Genomic DNA, 22,146 nt, shown 5'->3' with positions numbered 1-22,146 from the left:
TTTTTTTGAGACAGAGTCTCTGTCGCCCAGGCTGGAGTGCAATGGCATGATCTTGACTCACTGCAACCTCCGCCTCCTGGGTTCAAGTGATTCTCTTGCCTCTGTCTCCCGTGTAGCTGGGACTATAGGCACCTGCCACCACGCCTGGCTAATTTTTGTATTTTTAGTAGAGACGGGGTTTCGCCATGTTGGCCAGGCTGGTCTTGAGCTCCTGACCTCTGGTGATCTGCCTGCCTCAGCCTCCCAAAGTGCTAAGATTATAGGTGTGAGCTATCACGCCCGGCCAATGATCATTTTAAAAATGAGAAACTTAAGGTTTTAATTTTCGTGGAAAGGAGAACAAAGAAGGTAATGAATAAATATTGGCAAAATCTGCATTTCCTCATCCATTCACTTAGTGGCCATTGACTGACCGCCTGCTGTGGGCCAGGCACTGTGCTAGGCTCGGGGCACACAAGGCCGACGAAGAGGGTCAGGTCCCAGAAGCCAGGGCAAGTTTCCAACATCAGGTCACAAAGGTGAGATTTCAGTTCCAGGCAAGAGGGGCAACTGGGTGCTTCTAAACAGAGAAATGCATTTTGAAATAAAATGTTTGGAAAATGACTCTAGCTGCAGTGTACAGACTGACTGGGGCAGTCTAAAGACCGCACACGGTCAGGCGCTGCATCAGCCGGCAAGGCAGGAAGAGAGCAGCGAGCAGCGGGGTCCAGGCGGGGGTAGGCGGTGCCGTGGCTGCTCCCTAGAGGGTGAGAGAGACCCGGAAACAAACTAACCAATAACAGACTAACGCGGAAATCCAAGGGATGGCGCGAACCTGTCTCTAGCCACTCAGGGCAGGCCGGACGTGGAGATGCAGCAGGCAGATGAGCTGGGTGTTACAAAATGACAGAAGATACAAAAAACGACAAGATGGTGGAACAGAAACGGCAAAGTGCCTGGTAAACGTGCAGATGGCAGGTTGCAGCTGAGGATAGAAGACACCGGTTTGGGAGAAGCATGTGCCGGGGAGAGGTGACCCAGCGAGGGAGAAAGGCAGGCCCTCCTGAGAGGAGCGGGAGCAGGTACCACAGAGCATCTGCCCTGCAGCTGAGGAAGGCTGCCCGGGAGGCACAGTGAGGGGCCGGGGGAGGGCACAGTGAAGGGCTGGGGGCCCTGCGGTGCTTCTGCTCTTAGCTTCCAAGGACAGACCTGCCCCCGCAGACACACAGGAACGCTCACAGAATGCCTTTGATGTTTCGGGTAAAGGAATAAAGAAACCTACCTGGAGAAGGCACAGTGTGAATTCACGGTGTGAATGCCTGTGAGGCGAAGCTGTTACAAGACAGCTCTTAAGGCAGGCTGGGCTGGCGGAGCGGGCTTAGCTTGCTGTTCATATTGTAAACAGAAGCACCCAGTCACTCCCTCACTTAAGAAGCATCAACTAAGCACCTAAGAGGAAGTACGTCCTACATCAGACAACAGGAGTACAAAGATGAACTCGGTATGACAGACAGTCATACAGAACACATGGCTACCAAACAGTGCATCAAGACAGACACAGATGCTCCGTCCATACCCATCGTAAGTTAGAAATACCATGAGTTGAAAATAAGTGGGCTGGGCGTGGTGGCTCACGCCTGTAATCCCAGCACTTTGGGAGGCCGAGGCGGGCGGATCACAAGGTCAGGAGATCGAGACCATCCTGGCTAACACGGTGAAACCCCATCTCTACTAAAAATACAAAAAATTAGCCGGGCATAGTGGCGGGCACCTGTAGTCCCAGCTACTCGGGAGGCTGAGGCAGGAGAATGGCATGAACCCAGGAGGTGGAGTTTGCAGTGAGCTGAGATTGTACCACTGCACTCCAACCTGGGCGACAGTGAGACTCCGTCTCAAAAAAAAAAAAAAAAAAAAAAAAAAAAAAAAAAAAAAAAAGAAAAAGAAAAGAAAATAAGTAAAAAGTAAATAAGTGAATGCAGGCCAGGCACGGTGGCTCAGCACTTTGAGAGGCCGAGCTGGGTGGATCACCTGAGGTCAGGAGTTGGAGAGCAGCCTGGCCAACATGGTGAAACCCCAGCTCCACCAAAAATACAAAACTTAGCCAGGTGTGGTGTGAGCACCTGTAATCCCAGCTACTTGGCAGGCTGAGGGAGGAGAATCACTTAAACCCGGGAGAGAGGTTGTAGTGAGTGGAGATCGCACCACTGCACTCCAGCCTGGGCCACAGAGCCAAACTCCATCTCGGAAAAAAAAAAAAAAAAAGAAAAGGAGTGAATGCACCACCTAGCTAACTGAATGTTCCAGCACAGCCCAGCCTACCTTAAACATGCTCGCAACACTTACATTAGCCTACGGTTGGGAAAATCAGCCAACACAAAGCCTGCTTTATAAAGTGTTGGACATTTCATGTCGCTTCTTGAATTCACTGTCAGTGAGAAACAGAATGGCGTGTGGGTGCTCATAGCACAGTTCCCACCGAATGGGGAGCGCTTTTGCACCATCATAAAGTTGAAAAATCTTAAGCCTGCCGGGCGCGGTGGCTCAAGCCTGTAATCCCAGCACTTTGGGAGGCCGAGACGGGTGGATCACGAGGTCAGGAGATCGAGACCATCCTGGGTAACACCGTGAAACCCCGTCTCTACTAAAAATACAAAAAACTAGCCGGGCGAGGTGGCGGGTGCCTGTAGTCCCAGCTACTCGGGAGGCTGAGGCAGGAGAATGGCATAAACCCGGGACGCGGAGCTTGCAGTGAGCTGAGATCCGGCCACTGTACTCCAGCCCGGGCTACAGAGCAAGACTCCGTCTCAAAAAAAAAAAAAAAAAAAAAGAAAAATCTTAAGCCAAACCACATAAGTTGGGGGTTGTACATACACACACATGCGTAAACACAAGCAGCAGACCCTCTATCTGCCGGGGAACGGTTCCAGGAGCCCCAGGATACCAGATCCATGACTGCTCAAGTCCTTAGTCGGTCCTCCGTATCTGCAGGTTCCACACATGTGGATTCAACCAACCACGGCTGAAAGGCTGCTGTGCACACCTCACCGTGTTTCCCATCTGCGGGTGGTGGAATCCGTGGATGCAGAACCTGTAGATATGAAGGCCCAGCGTACGTGATGTTCATATGAAATACATACATGCACACATATGTGTGTTTATGAAATACGGACACTCCAGCGTGGGAGACACCGAGACCGGCGGCACAGGGCAGGGAGTCTCGCACGATGAACAGAGCAATGCACGTGAACGAGGGGATGGTGTCCCTCACAGGGCAGAGGCACAAGCGGCACAGCTTGGACACACTTGACAGCTCTGCGAGGACACTGCTGGCACTGATGCCTGAGGATTCAGGAGGAAACGGGCCAACACATGGCAGAGCACGTTCAAGGCACTGCAGAGCGGGGACAGCTGGAGGATGAGGTCGGGGGATGGTGGGGGTGAGGCTGAGCTGGAGCTGGAGCTAGAGGCTGGACCCCAGAGTGGCAGATCCCAGGGTGGCGGGCAGGAGGGGAGGACAAGAACCCGGGGGGCTTTGAGGGGAGAGAATGAATTCTAAGGACTAAATCCAGAGTGAAGTGACTGCTGCCAGGACCCCACTGCCATGATTATCTGGATCACACGACGAAGTGAGATTTCTTTTGAGATCACACGTGCCTGGTTTGAGTGACTGGTTACGATGGGTACTGGCTGCCAAGTGGGTCACATTTCCCAAAACTGAATGAGCTGAATCTGCAGTCCTACGTGCTGATGGAAATATAATTAAATCACATATGCAACATACTATGTGCTAAAAATTAATTATATCCTTTGAAACCATTTAAATTTATGATAAAACATTTTAGATAGCTTAAAAATGTCTGAGGGGTACCTAGTTTTCTAATTCTTTGGGGGGTATCATGTGGATAAAAAGGATACTGAGCTGGCTTCGTGAACAAGGCACACAGAAACAAGGCCTGAACTAGCACAGGAGCAGAGGGGCAGGGTGGAGGAGACAAACACTCATATGAATTATTTAGGAGGTAAAAGTCTTGGATTCTGGCCAGGGCAAACGGGTACTACCATAAGCTAATTGAGAGGACACAGCAGAAACAGCAGGCTAAGGTGGTGGGTGCTGGTGAGATGATTATGCAAACTGACACCTTTTAAACACTCACAGTACTGCCAGGCAGGTTAGCTGCTTAAACAGAGTTAGCTAACACCCCCCATCTACCACCTCATCCCTGTGCACACTGTGGAATAATACAAACCGTAAAGTATCAAGTGAAACAAGAAAGTCAACTGTGGACAATGATGCAGTATTCTCAGATGCATCCTTGTCGTCTCTTTTCAAAAAATATACACTGTTTTGTATCCTTTACTCAAACTTTCTTATATCCTCAAATATTTTCTTGGGACATGATTTATAATGGCTGCATGAAATTCAATCACACACACGTGCACATTATTTGTTAATTTGATATTTGAACATGTGTCACCTTTTCAGAAACTAGAAAACTGTTCACTAACCGAACACCATTCAACAAGAGCTGCTGGTGCTATGGAACTGGCCGAATGACACTCTACTCATGTTTTATCTAAAAGCTCTTCATCAAGGGTCTCTGGGATGACTGAGTAATGAAGATAATGAGATGATCCTCTGCAACGACGACGACTGGCTGTCCCAGGATGAAAGAAACCAAGAACATATTCCCTTGAGTCCAAGGAGTCGACTTTTTGCCTGTCACAAATAACAGCAGTATGAAAAGCAACAGAAAAACCAGAGAGTCCTAGATAAAGAGGGTATGCAGTGGTTAGACAAAGGAAACTGCCAGTTTTTATGAACAAAAGTTATAAACAGTTAGGAAGAGAAACTATAAATAACAGCTAAGTTCTACCAGTAACCCGGAGTTGTCCTTTTGCACTAAAAGTGTTCAACTGTTTTCTTCTGGAAGGGTCTTTGGGAGTGAAGACCACCATTTATTTTGCATAACAAATGAACAGGGTCTCTGTTCACGGTATATTTTCCTTACTTTTGTGGTCATACAACTCCTATTTGTGTCCAATGCTCACGGCTAAGTTGGGCCTTTTCAGGTTGTACTCATCAACTTACTTGCCTAGCTCTGTGTGAAAGGCATTCTAATTTCATCAAAGTTGTGAGCGTGCTGACCAGGTCTAAAGCAACAGAACAGGCCATGGGAAACACAATTATATCAATGGTTCGGAACAGATGACGGCCCAATCTTCAGCTGGCCACCCTGGAGTGGGAGATGACAGTGAATCCGTTCTAGACGAAGGTGCGGCTGGCTGCTCTGACGCCCCCGCTCCCATCAGAGCTCACCTGCACTTGCTCATTGCAAGATGAGTACCCTGAAACCAACCTCAAACCTGATCTCTCTTTTTTTTTTTCGAGATGGAGTTTTGCTCTTGTTGCCTAGGCTGGAGTGCAATGGCGCGATTTTGGCTCACTGCAACCTCCGCCACCTGGGTTCAAGCAATTCTCCCGCCTCAGTTTCCTGAGAAGCTGGGATTACAGGTGTCCACCACCATGCCCAGCTAATTTTTGTATTTTTAGTAGAGACGGGGTTTCACCAGGTTTGCCAGGCTAGTCTTAAACTCCTGACCTCAGGTGATCCACCCACCTCGGCCTCCCAAAGTGCTGGGATTACAGGTGTGAACCACCATGCCCAACCTGAAACCTGATTTTAAAGGTGCGTTTCCTGCTCATGGTGAAACCCTCCTATTCTTAATTCCTATCTCTCCCTTAGCTCCTTGGGGCAGTGGCCTCATCTAATGCATTGCTTTTTAATTTCTAAAAGCATTTCTTTAGTGTGGCACTTGGCACGCACAAAAAATTGTGGAACAGACAGTAAATTCATAGCACTACAAGACCAATGCTTAACCATGCTAGTAATCAAATAAATGTAAATTGTAATTTACTAGTGAGTTGATCTTCACTAGCAAAAAAAATAAAAAGCAAATGTCATTGTTAGCCTAAAAAATTAGATTTTTTTTTTAAAAACAGATACAAGGCAGGATAGGCAAGGAGATGCTACGGCCGGTGCACTCAGGTGCTGCAGAAAACAATCTGGAACAACAATGGGATTATTTATGAACAGACTCTGACCTCAGGATTCTCCTTCTAAGACTTATCCTAAAGAAATAATCACATCTGTAGAATTCTGTATAAGACAGTTCCTCCTAAGATTATTTATAATAACTTCAGATTATGTGGCTATTAAAATGTTTTTAAAGACCCTTTAATATGGGGAAATGCTAAATATATATATAATAAATAATTAAAAGACATAAACTGATAGAAGCATAGGAATTTCATGCATAGCATATATACACAAATATGTATATCCATCTTCATACATGTACACTATGCATAGTATATATATACACACACATATGTATAACACATACACTGAAATGTAAAAGGACAGTGGTTACATAAGCAATGTTTTTTTCCATTTTTCTTTTCTCTTTCAGATACAGGAACTTGCTATTTGTGAAGGCAGGAAAAAAAGAGTTTTGTGAATTAAGAAACAATGATGGATCAGCACTCATGCAGACAGGGCTTTGATGGCCTGGCCTGTCAGAAATCAACCGTGTGCGTGTCCACTTCTGTCCACGCAGTGATGGCCTCAGAGAGGATCGTCTCTATCCCATCTCTGTACCTAGAACAGTGTTTGATATGCAGGAACCAAATTGATGCTGTTAAAATAATACAGCATTTTCACAACAAGTATGGAAGGTGTAAGATACTACTAAGTACAGCAGCTAAAGCATAAGCAAGGTTTTTGGGTTTTTCTGAAAAATAAAAGGATTTTGATCCAGTAGATATGGAATCTCCTGATGCTCAATTCTGTGATGCCATACAACGCCCAGTGAACTCAATTTGTTTTTTATTTTATTTGTTTCTGAGACGGAGTCTTGCTCTGTTGCCCAGGCTGAAGTGCAGTGGTGTGATCTCAGCTCACTGCAACCTCTGCCTCCTGGGTTCAAGCGATTCTCCTGCCTCAGCCTCCCGAGTAGCTGGGACTACAGGCGTGCACCACCACGCCTGGCTAATTTTTGTGTTTTTAGTAGAGACAGGGTTTCACCTTGTTGGCCAGGATGGTCTTAATCTCTTGACCTCGTGATCTGCCTGCCTCGTCCTCCCGAAGTGCTAGGATTACAGGCTTGAGCTACCGCGCCCAGCCCTCAATTTGTTATCTATTTGATGGACCTCAGAGGCAACTAGAATTTGTGTGGGTACAAAAACGTATAAACGGGAAAATCTGATTATGGATACTTATGTATGTTTTAAACAAGTAAGAAATATTTTACAGTAAGGGCTTCTGTCTCATTTTATACCCACTATGTATAGATACTCACCACCAATCATTTACATGTTTAATAAAATTATTTGCAAGGACTTTGCAAATATAAAGTACTCCATAAATGATTAAAAATAGTAAAACATATCATATAAAAAGCCTTCAGCTTTTGCCATGATTTCATATTCTAAGACTTGTTTTCTATGTCTCACACTAGATCACAACTATTAAAAATAAAGCAAACGCCTACCATCTTAATTATTCATTTCTTGGGGAAATGTAAATCTTTTAAAAAGTGGCTTCTTTCCTGACTGAAAATAGAAAGCAGAAATGTTTATGCTCTTGTTACAGTTTCTCCCAATATAATTTTCCCACAGATGACTGAATATGAAAGATTTACTTGGATAATTGCTACTATTGATTAAGTGTGCGCTATTAGAGTGAGCAATTTACTGGTTAATATCGATTGGTCTATAAACGACATGTAGTCCTATCTACAAACTTACACCAACCTGAGAGTCAATCTTCTAGGAGTCAGAACAACCCAATGCCCTGAGACAATAACACGAAAGAGTATGCGGCACACAGAGTCTGGGCAGCCCTTTCCACCTGCATCTCCAAGTGGAGGCGCAGAGGACTCGGTACTGGCAGACCTGCTGGGGGACACGGAGGGGGAGCAAAGGGGCAAGGCCCAGACCCAGCCTCAGACCTCAGCTGGGGAGGGCCTCCACTGCAATTCAGGACAGAGGTGACTGAGAGAGCCCCTTCATCTCTAATTTAGATGTGGCGTGAGAGTCAGACACATCAGTAGAGGAAATAGAAAGATGATTTTTTCATTTCTTCCTTTTTTTTTTTTTTTAAAGACAAGGTCTTGCTTTGTTGCCCAGGCTGGAGCGCAGTGGTGCGATCACGGCTCACTGCAGCCTCGACCGCCTGGGTTCAGGCAATCCTCCCACCTCAGCTTCCCGAGTAGCTGGGACTACAGGTGCGTGCCACCACATCAGGCTAATTTTTAAATTATCTGTAGTTAAGGTCTCCCTATGTTGCTCAGGCTGATCTTGAACTCCTAGACTCAACTGATTCTCCTGCCTTAGCCTCCCAAAAGTGTTGGGATTACAGGCATGAGCCACTGTGCCCAGCCAGATGATTTTCTTTGTATAATCATTTAGAAAAACATTAAAGGAAAAAAAGAGAAGAAAACACATGCTATTTACCATTTATAATTTATACTTTCCCAAATGGCGATTTTTTCTGATAAGAGAATATAAAATATTTGGCTATAGTTCAAGTTTACTTTGCATTTCAAAAACATTTCTAGGCACAGGAATATTTTTGTTCACACCAAGGAGATCAACTGAGACCATAACTGGCTCTCCTCACTGTGGTGAGGCTTTGCTATCATATCCTTTGTCGGGGGCCTGGCAGGACATGATGGCTACTGCATGGTCACGAGTTTCTGAAGAGAGTCTTAGGAAGGAACTTTTTTGCAAAGTTGTGAGCAAGGGACAGTGATGTGCCCAGGGTGTGGCGCCAGAGGGGACTGGGCTGCAGGACAGCTGTGGCGGCCTCAGGAAGAGGATCACAGTCGCCAGGAGACTGCCCCCGGCCGGGCAGGGGTCAGGAGCCACGGTGCACAGAGCTCTGTGCTGCAGCGGGCCACGCAGGGCAGGAAAGGTGGCGTGTATGGGAACCAGTGCACGTGCGGGATCCAGGGTGGCACCGAGTGAGTCTGGTGTGGGAACCAGTGCACGTGCAGGATCCAGGGTGGCACCAAGTGAGTCTGGTGTGGGAACCAGTGCACGTGCAGGATCCAGGGTGGCACCAAGTGAGTCTGGTGTGGGAACAGGTGCACGTGCGGGATCTAGGGCGGCACCGACTGAGTCTGGTCAGGTCACGTTGTGTGGCCCAACATCATTTGTGGTTTTCAGAGGTTTCTGGGTTTCGCAGACGGGGCTAAGGAATTACTGACCTGTTTTCAAAAATTAACAGAAGCTTGTACATAGTAGGTGGCCTTTTGTAATTTACTTTTGTTGCTCAACATTGCTTCTGAAATTTATCCATACTGATGAATATGGCTCTAGTTCCACATGATGATTTATTTCAACTGCTCCAAAGCATTTAATTGATTACATAGAACATAATTCTCTTCTTTTGAATATTGAATATTAAGGTTATTAATAAAATGTTTGGCTAAGTAATACAAGTAATACTGCAGCAAACATTCTTGAATGTCTTTTTACACACATGTACAAGTTTTTCTAAAGTATATAATTGAAAGTGGGATTGTTGAGTCAAAGGTTATACAAAGCATGTACTTTATCAACTTTTTTTTTTTTTAATTTTTTTTTTTGAGACAGGGTTTTACTCTGTCACCCAGGCAGGAGTGCAGTGGCTCGATCATGGCTTACGGCACCCTCGACCTTCCAAGGCTCAGGGGATCCTCCTGCCTCAGCCCTACAAGTAGCTGAGACTACAGGCATGTGCTACCACACCTGGCTAATTTTTGTACTTTTAGTAGAGGCGGGGTTTTGCCATGCTGCCCAGGCTGGTCTTGAACTCCTGGGCTCAAACGATCCACCTGCCTCAGCCTCCCAAAATGCTGGGATTACAGGTGTGAGCCACCGCGCCCAGCCTTATTAGCTATTGTTAAATTGCTCTGCAAGGCAATTCACGTTCCCATCAGCAATGTGTCCTGCCTACCCTTACCACTTGGTGCTGCCAGTGTGACAGGCTTGTCGGTTTCCCTCTTCTTTAGTGTTTCTCCTGGTAAAAGCCTCCAACTGGAGGCGTGGTAGACATTTCCTTGGCCACACATGTCAAGCACACGTGTTTGGAGGTTTATTTTTACAGCCTCAGCAGAGCACAGCCTCAGCCTGCTGATCTTCAGACTTGTCCAAGAGGTGATGTGGAACCAGCAGAGCCAGGGCTCTTGGTTAATGGACAAATGCTGGAGAGGGGACGACTGGCCAGGAGGAACCAGGATAGCATCGTGCTCTAATGCCGTGCACTCTTCCTTCCAAGGTGGAATGTGACTTTGGCTACTGTGAGAGCCAGAGCCAGTTCTTATGATTGCATGCTGCCTGCTATTTGAAATTATAATTGCTTATTTTCTTAGTGTGCTTTATGCTATTTTTATCTTATTATTTTCTACCTTATTCCCCTTCCTGGTGGCCCACCTCCATTTTCAATGATAGATGCCAGAAATATGCAGCAAATAAATTATTTTAAAAATCAGAATCTAAAGTATACCACATAAAACTTTTAACTTTGTGAAAGAAATCTTATGAAAATCTCATAATTACTGTACATGACATGTAAAATTCTAATAATGAAGTTAGTTTGATATGAGATAAAGATTTTAGATAAAAATTACTTTTACTTTTTTTTCTAGGAGTATGATACAGGGTCTATTTGAAAAACTGAACACAGGCATCACACAACTTCCAAATGATGAGAAGAACAGTCTAATAAAAATCACTCAAGTAACTAAGAGCATGTACATAACTTTTCTCTATCTAAGACTCAAAGGGAATATTACACGATACCATTAAAGTGAGTAACACGTCCTCCTCCCAGGCTGTGACATCCATTTCCCTGTCAACTACAATCTTAGGAAACTCTGCCATAACTTAGGAAAATAATTCAGAAACCCTTTCCTCGCTGCCTTAAAGACAACAGGAATTATTTTAGGACACACTAGAACGAAAATACCAGGGCAAGGTAAAGATCCTTTCATGAATACATTTTTCACCTTACATAAGCTCCCTTGTTAGGCCTGTTAATAAAATTTCTGATGGTCTCAAGTATTTCCAATGTATGACACACATCAAACCACTGTATATATTTATTAATAACAGGAACAATCAAAGAGGGTAAAAAATAGCCTGTAGAAAAAATCCATCTCAATGAACATCCATGGCTTTGTGTGATTTTTAAACCCATTATTATAAAGCCCCGTCGTGCTGCCAGTTCAGTCCCTGCCTCAAGAGGACACATCACAGCAGCTTCTCCACGGCCAAACCGAGGGGCCACGCCCACACCCTCGGGAACAGAGCATGCGCCAGGGAAACGGCCACCCTGGAGATCCGTAACTGCATTAGCAAATTATAGAGGATACAGAAACTTAGAAATTAGCTGTTTTTTCCCCTTTAAAAAAGAGTATCTCCATCTCCCTCCTTTCCAAAGCTTTCCAATCATAGAAATAATTACAGAATCACTTTGGTAAAAGAAACTCAATGAAGCATTTGACTGACGTTTACTCACATTTAAACTTAGTGTGATGTCTGAAAAGTCTGCTAACCCCCTAAGCAAGGGATGCTTGTTTACCTTTTTGAGGACACGCTTCTGTAAATGTGGTAAAAGATGTTGGGAAGAAAGGCAATTTGGGGAGCGCAGTTTCCAGTGGTTCACAGGCTACCAGAAGCATTCGGAGACCAAACACCTATACCTGAGATCATTTCCCGCTGCTATTTTAGGAGAGGGTCTCTGCCTGGGTTTTTGCACTTACTCCAAGTTAACGAGTACAGACTTCTGTGAGTATGCTGGGCGACCAGGTGAGTGACAGTTCCACAGCCTGGGGAGCGTGGTGCAGAGGAAGGAGGAGAGTGAAGCGTCTCTGGGGAAGGTTTGGTTTCTGAGTCTGGAAGCGTCCTTCAGTCTCTGCAAGTGGGGGAACCCCTGGGAACTTTGCTCTGGGGCAAACGAGGCCTGAGGGATTCATGCTGGAGCTCTCAGGATTCCCACCAGTTAGAGAAGCAGGGCTGTGGGAACTGGTATTCAAGATGTGGTACAAGCAGCTTCTCTGCGGGAAGTGGATGCAGGTGATGGGGAGAGAAAAGGGAAACTTCACTGCTGTGGGCTAGGAGTGCAGCTGAATTGGGTCTGTGTCTGAAGACACCGATGGAGAATCGTAAGAGTTACATTTGTGAATCTGGAATATATACTTCTTTCAAAAATAGTGTATGAGCTTCAAGTCAGCAACAAGTAAATGAAAAATAATAACAGAGAAGGACTTCTAAGTCTGAGTAAACGCCATAAATGGTTAAGGCAGAACTTCACGGAGCAAGAGCCCTAACTTAGCAAACTTTGTTACTGCTTGAAAGATAAGAGGCTTAATAAGTGTTTGCTCAATGAATACACGAAGAAACACAATTGAGAACTTGTTTGTTTCAATCCCATCAGATATAAGGTCTTCTCATGGGCAAATCCTACCCCTGGATACAACCCAGTCCTAGAAGCTGTATTGCAAAGCACAGTTCCCACAGCGCATAGATCCGACGGTTCAGAAATACTGAGTCATTTGGTGGGAAGCAGTCAACGAGCAAAACCACCACCAGCAACTGTTTTTTCCGCTGGGCTGCGCGGACCACGTAAGGGACACCGGGCAGCAGGGACGGTACTGGCACGTAAGGGACACCAGGCAGCAGGGACGGTACTGGCAACAGAAGCGAGGACATTTGTTTGGGGCCAACCTCTAAACCTTTGCAGATCTTAGTGTTTTAATCTACAAAGTGAGCATTTTGGACTATGTTAAGTTTTTCAAATTTTTAAATAGTAAAATTCATCCACCTTTTCCCCCACCCCCCAAAAAAAGACATCTCAAGAGAGACTTATGTATAAAATAGATCCCGCTGAAATGCTCTGCGTGACACTGGCCCTAGCAAGTCACCTCCGCAGGCCATGCCCAGTCACCCCAAGGCACCTACCTGGAACCCAAGGGTTCTCAGAATCACAGTTTGAAAATGTGTTAGATTCGATTTGCATTCCTATCAAATCCTTCCTTTCCTTTTCTGTCATTGCAGAGGAAGAAACGTTCCATCTTTCCCAGACTCATCTTGTGGTTTCGCCTCCTCACTCTTTGCGCCCCCTTACCTGGAACCGCCCCCTGCTCTATGAGCTCCTTCTCTATTTCTTTAAACCCAACATTCTGGTGCTACTTCTTTATCAAAAGAGTAGCTTACCGACGGGGGGTCCTCTTACTATCATTCCCTCATCCCTTTATTTATTCACGAAGACGCTGTGTACCATTCGGTGCCCGACCATGCTGGGTCCTCAGATGCACTGGTGAACAAGACAGACGCTTCCTGACTGTCACGGTGTTTATTACAGATTTTTCATTTTTGTAGGTTGGCTCTGTCTCCCCCTACAAGTTACAGCATTTGTTATTGACACTGATGACATGTCACCTCCAGTTCATGCATATAATGAAGTCAGGATAAAATCCAAGTAACTGAGGCTGCTTTGCCAAGGTTCGGTACTTTTTCAAAAACAGGCTTTTTGGGCAAGACTCCAAAAAAGGTTTTTTTATTTGGGGAAAAGATCAGGGATCAAAGGAAGTTAACAATCAAGACTGAGAAGAATATAAGAAACTAACTTGAGTAAAATGGGGAGGACTCTAGTTTTTTTTCCTTTAGGCTCTCTTAGGAAGCAAGAGATCTGCTGACAATAGAACACTGGAAAGCAGAAAGTCAAAGAGAAGTTTAAAATCAAAAGAGAGGGACTAGAAAATCCAGGAACCTAGGGCACGATGTCCCTGTGCGACACCACAGCGGAGTGCAGCCCCCGCCTGTGCTTCGGACAGGCCCTCACACAACCGCAATCTGGGTCATCTCCGCCGGGAGCGGGGCCCCACGCGAAGCGGATCAGAGCCGGGAGCCGGGCCCCACGCGAAGCGGATCAGAGCCGGGAGCCGGGCCCCACGCGAAGGGGGTCACCACCGGGAGCCGGGCCGCACGCGAAGGGGATCAGAGCCGGGAGCCGGGCCCCACGCGAAGGGGATCAGAGCCGGGAGCCGGGCCCCACGCGAAGGGGATCAGAGCCGGGAGCCGGGCCCCACGCGAAGGGGATCAGAGCCGGGAGCCGGGCCCCACGCGAAGGGGATCAGAGCCGGGAGCCGGGCCCCACGCGAAGGGGATCAGAGCCGGGAGCCGGGCCCCACGCGAAGGGGATCAGAGCCGGGAGCCGGGCCCCACGCGAAGGGGATCAGAGCCGGGAGCCGGGCCCCACGCGAAGGGGATCAGAGCCGGGAGCCGGGCCCCACGCGAAGGGGATCAGAGCCGGGAGCCGGGCCCCACGCGAAGGGGTTCCAGGTGGCCTGGTCAGTGTAGCTGGCAGCCCCCAACCCATACTGAACCCAGGAAAGCTTCTCAAGTGGCACAGAAGTCACAAAACCACACATAATAAGGATGTGTCTGAATTCAAGAGAACTAGTCAATTAAGGAAAAAATTTTGTTACTTTGCTAAAGGCTATTGCTGAAGATCAAGAAATCACTCCTCTCCTGTGGTTCTGCCTCAGGATTTCGGGCTCACGAACATCAGTCATTTCTGGCAGAATGCGGACAGGCTATACCTCACTTTCTTTTTTTTTTTTTGAGACGGAGTCTCGCTCTGTCGCCCAGGCTGGAGTGCAGTGGCCGGATCTCAGCTCACTGCAAGCTCCGCCTCCCGGGTTCACGCCATTCTCCTGCCTCAGCCTCCCGAGTAGCTGGGACTACAGGCGCCCGCCACCGTGCCCGGCTAGTTTTTTGTATTTTTAGTAGAGACGGGGTTTCACGGTGTTAGCCAGGATGGTCTCGATCTCCTGACCTCGTGATCCGCCCGCTTCCGCCTCCCAAAGTGCTGGGATTACAGGCGTGAGCCACCGCGCCCGGCCGTCTACCTCACTTTCAAATACAGAGGCAGAGGTGATGGAACACAAAAGGATACTGGAATTATTTTCTTCTGAATTTCACTGTAGTCTTTGTGCAGTAAAGTGATTTACATATCACCGTTTTCACACACAAGACAGTCGCTTCTGAGCGGGGACTGAGCCACGTCCTGCTCCAAAATAAACCTCAAACATTTTCATTTTGAAGTTTTCTGTTTTAGTTCATAGGCTAACCTTCACCTGTCATTTCAATGGGCGGTAAAGTTTAATCCTCAAGAAATTTCTAAACTTCTCAACTATTATGTCTTTAGGAACTAAAATTTGCTTAAAATAGGTGAAATCTGGTCCCGTGCGGTGGCTTACGCCTGTAATCCCAGCGCTCTGGGAGGGCAAGGCGGGTGGGTCGCCTGAGGTCAGGAGTTCAAGACCAGCCTGGCCATGGTGAAACCTCATCTCTACTAAAAATACAAAAAATTAGCTGGGTGTGGTGGTGCACGCCTGTAATCCCTGCTATGTGGGAGGCCGAGGCAGGAGAATCGCTTGAACCTGGGAGGCAGAGGTTGCAGTGAGCCGAGATTGTACAATTGCACTCCAGCCTGGGTAACAAGAGCAAAAAACTGTCTCAAAAAAAAAAGGTGAAATCTGAAGCTTGGTGCAGAAGAATTAGTAACAATTGAGAAAAACAAGATGGGGAACTATTAGAAAAATAAGTAAATCAGGAAATTCCATTCTCTTTTTTGAAGGATGACAGGTGAATATATGTCCTCCAGATTGTTCACCTAAATCAAGAGTGAGTCCGGACCATGTGCTGCTGAAATTCAACAGTCACGGTGAACACGAGTTTCAGACAGCCGGTGGGACTTATTCCCAAAATCAAGGACCTCACTCTCCAAACCCCTTCAAGACAGTGCATTTCGTACATTTAGTAGAGATGGGGTTTCACCATGGCCAGGCTGGTCTTGAACTCCTGACCTCAGGTAATCCACCCACCTCGCCCTCCCAGAGTGTTGAGATTACAGGCGTGAGCCACCGCACCCAACCAGATTTCACCTATTTTAAGCAAATTCTAGTTCCTAAAATCTGACTACATGCAGGCATGGGAGCATGGCTTTGCTAAGTTCACTCTAGGCAACCGTCTGGATGAGCAAGAAGAGCAATTCCACAGCCCCCTAAGGAGACGGCACTGGGGAGCTGAGATTCGGCGTGAGCCGGGGCTCTCATTTCAGAGTACTCACCCGATGGCTGCCTTAGGATTCCTGAGGGAAACATATACGACAAACTTCCAATATCTTCTCCTTCATCTAGAAAAGCTATCCAACACGATTCCAGCTGCCTTTAAGATTATAAATTCACTGGAATCAAATCAACCTGTACAGCAATGGATCAGTGATCCAGTATTAATGATTTATTTTTTATTTTTTTAAGATGGAGTCTCGCTCTGTAGCCCAAGCTGGAGTTGCAGTGGCGTGATTTCGGCTCACTGCAACCTCCGCCTCCCGGGTCCCAGTTCAAGCAATTCTCCTGCCTCAGCCTCCTGAGTAGCTGGGATTACAGGAACGCACCACCATGCCCAGCTAATTTTTGTATTTTTAATAGAGACGGGCTTTCACCATGTTGGCCAGGCTGGCCTTGAACTCCTGACCTCATGATGTGCCCACCTCGGCCTCCCAGAGTGCTGGGATTACAGGCGTGAGCCACTGCGCCCAGCCATGAATTTTAAAAACCTTATAGAATTCATGACAAAACTTAAAAATGTTCAGAAATTCACCCATTCAATAAATTTTCTATACAAAATGCAGAAAATGCAATATATTTTAAAAACGAACACAAATCATTTATCTCTATTATACATGATGAAGCATACTCGATCAAAGTATATGCTGCTTTGAGTAATCTGATCATTTCCAACAATGGCTTTTTAACTAATTAGGCTTAGAAGTATCCATGTATTAATATGATGCTTTTTGGTGCACAGGACTGGCATCTACTCCAACAAAATTCTACTTATGTGCAAAAGCTATGAATAATATTCAAAATAATTAATTTCTAGAGAAAATATTATGAAGGCAGGCAGGACTTATCACAACACTGAAATCAAACACATTGTCACTTACGATTAACTGTTTCAATCCAACAAAAGATTGTTCCACTGAGTCGGCATTTAGGACTTGTCTCTTTGCTGCAGCTTTTTCACCCAGAAAGCGAAGCATCAAGTCTTTAACTGCATCCCCCTGGGAAGAAGAGAAGAAAAATATGTCAAGACAATAAAATGTCAGTTAAACTCAGCTAACCAGAACCCATAACTAAACAAAATTTCTTTTTTCTCCAGTGGCTTATGGAGGTAAAAGTAACGGTTATAGTATCGTAAAACTTCAATTAACCAGAAGCTAAATTACCACAATTGTTAATAAAATGCATAATTTTAGAATTGCTCCTTATTCTTTTTATTTTTAAAATTATATCTTTATTCACCACTGATTGGAAAGCATGTTCTTTATTCTAAAGAGGAAATGGTAAATCCTGCCACCTACCACCAGGCTTGCAGTGAGAGGCAAAGCCAAGCCAGCAGAGGGGCCTCAGGTGAGGGGCCTAAGGAGGCCCAGGAGAACGAAGGTGACACTGCTGGGGACCAGGGGCTGCACCACACAGTGGCCAGACTTGCGCTGGTGCAGGCAGGCCTGAATAGTCTTCCCAAATTCCATCAAGGCCCCGAAAACTGAGACCCCCTTTCACAGCAGGTCCTCGATAGCCTCGCTGAGCCAAGCGCTGCTCCAGGAGCTGGTGGGCTCACTTCATGCTGCAAGCCAGGGAAGAATCCAGTTGCCTCTGCACGGGACTGTTTCTACCTCCTGACCCAACTCCTCTGATTATACTGATCTTTCGATGGTGCTGAAGAACACTGAAAGTGGAATCTGAAGCATGCCACTTACTTTAAAGGGAAGACACAGAAAGGCAAGGGGAGGGAACCGGTGCTTTTGTGTGGCCTGGGGACAGAAGAGATGTGCCAATGACCTGCACTGAGCAGGGAGCGATCTCATAGCTGGTGTCAAGCCCAGATGCTGGGCGAGCTGGCCTTCATGAGCCTCAGGAGTCAGCACGGTTTGGGGGCCCCGGGGAAGGGCGTGAAGTTACCAAGTCTGTTGCATGGGGACAAACTAGTCATCCCAACGGTGCAGAGAAAACTGTTCCAGTCCGCGGGCCTCAGTGCTGTTTCGGTGGCTGCACCGCAGGCTGAGGGAGAGTCCAGGGTAAGTAAAGGCTGCTCACAGGACGCAATGCTCTCCATGGGCAGCAGGAGAAGCCTCTCACACACAGCGGGGACCAGGACACAGCCCTGGACCATCTCTCTCCCTTCTGGGGGTGCTGCTGACTGAGGAAAGGCACCTGGGAAGGGGCAGCAGCATTGAGGTCCCTGAAACACCTGAGGCAGGGGCAGCCGGGGGGACAGAGCAGTCCAGGGGGAAAGGGCAGCAGCACTGAGGTCCCTGAAATGCCAGAGACAGTGAGCAGCCTGGGAGGAGGAAGCAGTGGCTCTGAGGTCCCTGAAATGCCCGGAGACAGCAAGCAGCCGGGAACTGGCTGGACCTTCCCTGACATGTGCTCTGGGCATCTGGCCCGCAGCAGCTGCTGACAGGGACACGGCACAAAGGCCCTGCAGTCTCTCGGGTGAACAGAAGAAAGACTCAAACTAGGACAACCCCAAGATGGGGGGTGGAGAAAGCCAAGACCTCTCCATCCCAGCACAAAGCTGCCTCCCAGCCGCAGGGAAGCTGATGCTCATGCTGCAGGCAGGCCACCGGGAGCACACAGTGACTGAGGGTGCACAGACGCCTGCGTGCCCCCCGCCTGGACTTCACCACTGGCTCAGATCTCTTCCTATTGTTCTCCTACCCTCTTTTTGCGGGGGGAAAAGAAAACCATAGAAGTTGTTTCTCCTAAGAAGCAAGGTTATTTCAATCTTTCGCTATCTTTCAAAATGGTGACACTTAAAAGAAGAACAATATCTAGAGCATGAGAGCAAGAGAATCAGAAAAGCTGCTGACATTGCTTCTCCCCTCTGCTGCCTCCCTCTCTCCCGGGAGAGATCAACAGTCTGCGGCAGGAGAGGCCGGGCGGCTCCGCGTCATAGACCTGTCTTTTCCCTGGTGCTAAACCTGGTGCTCGAGGCCGACCTCACGTTTTCTCACATTGAGGCAAAGACCTAGGGGCAGCCGTTGTATAATTTCTGCTTTCAGAGTGTAAGGTGAAGTACTTCATATACCAGATCCACAAAATCAGCTAACTGATCTAGCAGCAATAATTACAGGGCAAAATAAAAGAGTTCAGACCCAGCGCTCCAGAAAGCTCTGCAAAAACGCAACTCTTCTCAGACAAAGAGCATCTCAGCCAGAGGGCAGCGAGCTGGGTGAAGAGCAAAATCAAATCGCAATGCCAGGGACGGAGGGGCAGGGACAACTCCTCCATCCCCGCAACATTCTCAGTGAGACCATGCTGCAAAAATCTCACCTTTAGAATTCTCTGTTAGTTAATATTTTAGTTACCACAGCAAGTTCCTGAGATATTAGCATATGCATGACTATCAAATATCCCATCAACGGAGGGCCAAGGATGTGACAAGCGTCTTAAGACAAACCTCGCCCTTGCTGTGTGGCTAACGGCACAGGGAGGTGGAGACGCTGGCGCTGCATCTCCTCCAGTGGTTACTGGGCGGAGGGGAGGGAGCTTCCCGCAGGGCCTTCTAGAGAGCTGTGCTGCTGCACCTGGATGGAGTCCAGCTAGAACCAATGGCAAACCGTTCAGCGAGGGTCTACTTTATCCAGGGCAAGGTCCAGGGAACACGAAGGAGATATACGAACATATCACAATCTGGGACTCATCGTGATCTCACCATCCCATTCTCCTGGTCAGGTGCATTTATGGAGGAGCAAGTGGCTGTTCTCACAGCTGACAGGCGCTTAGGGGCCTGGCTGTCTTTCCTGCAATGGGGGAATAGTCTCAGTTGTCTCTTCTTGATTTTCATGGTGAAAGACAAAACAGAAGCCAGAGCAGCGGCCTGAAAGCTTACGGGCCTTACTGCCTGGGAAGCCTAAAGACACAAATGCTCATGGGGTAGTGTTGCTGAAAGGCAGCAGGCCCTGCACCTGGCACGGAACTCGCTGAGTTTTCCGCCACATCGCCAGTGCAGAAAGGTGCCTGTTTATCCTCGGAGGGTCTATCCTCTGGCTCCAGTGTTTGCTTACACCGGGGAAAAATGAGACCACCTGAACCAAAAACCACAACAATTAAAACAAAATCCAAACCCAAACTCAAGGATGTGGAGAAACTGGAACCCTCACACGACACATCATCAGTGGGGATTCAACATGGAATAGCCATTCTAGAAACAGTCTGGCGGGGCCTCAGAATGTTGAACAGAGTTACCGTAGAACCAGCAAGTCCATCCCAAGCTATACATCCCAGATAGCTGAGAACACACAGACACAAACACATGTGTGTGAATGTTCACAGTAGCATTACTGACAATAGCCAAAAGGTAGAAACAGCCCAAATGTCCACCAACTGATGAACGAATAAAAAGCAGCAGTAATTTTCTTCTATCCATTTCAGGGTAACTGGGACTGGACTGTCTTGATGTGAACAACTGCAATATTGCTCAGAGGAAATCTAACAACTGTTTTCACACACAGCAAAGGACTGTGACCCGAGAGAAGGAAAACATGACTTGAACTCTTGAACCCAATGGCACTTTTTGGACCACACTGCAGGAGAATCCCAAGCAGGGCTTCGGATGTCAAGGAGGTTGAGACTGTACTCAAATATGCTTTCCCAACATTCTTATTTTGCTAAATTACTAGCAACAATGGAGGGAAAGTGTGACAGTATATGTGTGAGAAAGAATATACAACATTATCTCTATATAAGTTCCAGCTACATAATCCTTTGTGGTTTACTCTAAAAACCCAGCTACAATTTATAACATAATATACTAGAAAATGGTTTTGGAACCTAATTACGAACTGGATAATTCTTATATCCAGAGACCTAGAAAGGAAGGAGCTAAGCAGAGAAAGGGTTTGTGTGGGAGCCCTTGAGTTTACTGCTGATCACTCAGCTATATGTGCAGATGGTGCAGCTCTGAAGACTGGAAAGGACGGGGCGCTGTGAGCTGGCAAGCCCAGAGCTCACACAGGGCTGAAGGGTGCTGAGTGTGGGTCTGCCATGGACGGGGCGCTGTGAGTTGGCAAGCCCAGAGCTCACACAGGGCTGAAGGGTGCTGAGTGTGGGTCTGCCACGGTGGAGTGCTGTCACTGAACAGAAGGGGCATTCAGTATAGACTTCAGAAAGGTCACCCAAAAGGAGAAGCTACTACTCTAAAGTCATTCTAAAAAGCCTAAAAACAAACTTGAAACTAAACCTGTAAATAAGTTACTTGCTTGTCAGAATAAAGGACAAGTCTTTTCAAAGGAAGATGAAAAAGCCAGACATACAACCTGAAATCCACACTTTCTAATAAAAAATTACTAGACATGTAAAACATGTGTCCCGTAACTAAAAGTATATAAAAATAGATCCAGATATTACATAGATAATGGAACTTTCAAATAAGAACTTTTTTTTTCTTTTCTTTCTTTTTTTTTTTTTTTAAAGAGGCCTATGTTGCCCAGGCTGGCCTCAAACTTCTGGGCTCCAGTGATTCTCCTGCCTCAGCCTCCTGAGTGGCTGTGACTACAGGCACACACCACCACACCCAGCTCAGAAAAGAACTTTAAGGTGTCTCTTATAAATGTTCTCAAGACCTTAAAGTAAAGCTTGAAAATGATAAGAAAAGAAAAATGATACAAAGAAGAACCACATAAAAATTCCAGAGATAAAAAACACGGAAAAGTCAATAGGATTAGCTGCAAACTAAAAAGTCAGAAGAAAAGATGAGTGAACTTAAGGAGAGCAATAGAAATTCTAAACTTAACCACAAAGAGAAAAAGACTGGAAAATAAAAACAATAACAAAAACAGATCCTCAGTAACTTCTGTGGCAATATTAAGCAATATGTATACTTGGGAGGTTCCAGAAGTAGGAAAGAGAAAAAACACAAAAAATACCTGAAGAAATAATGACCAAAAATTTCCCCAAATTGACAAAAATGATAAACTCTCAGATCCAAGATGGTCAACGAATGCCGAGCAGGAGAAACATAAATCCCACGTGAAGGTACGTCAGAAC

The 22,146-nt window shown here is 46.6% G+C and overlaps 1 protein-coding gene across 2 annotated transcripts in view; it reads right to left on the bottom strand.

Annotated features, from left to right (window-relative positions):
• LOC105497574 (trafficking protein particle complex subunit 12) overlaps window positions 1-22,146 on the bottom strand; it is a 102,769-nt gene that overhangs the window by 65,519 nt on the left and 15,104 nt on the right. For both annotated transcript variants that reach the window (XM_011768756.3, XM_024797895.2), the window contains exon 3: window positions 17,040-17,156. In XM_011768756.3, coding sequence (XP_011767058.3) covers window positions 17,040-17,156 — 117 coding nt within the window. The remainder of the gene's footprint in view (window positions 1-17,039; window positions 17,157-22,146) is intronic.

Source organism: Macaca nemestrina, chromosome 13 (genome assembly GCF_043159975.1).
Source record: "Macaca nemestrina isolate mMacNem1 chromosome 13, mMacNem.hap1, whole genome shotgun sequence".
Classification (NCBI taxonomy): Eukaryota; Metazoa; Chordata; class Mammalia; order Primates; family Cercopithecidae; genus Macaca; species Macaca nemestrina.
This window is presented reverse-complemented; position numbering and strand designations above follow the sequence as displayed.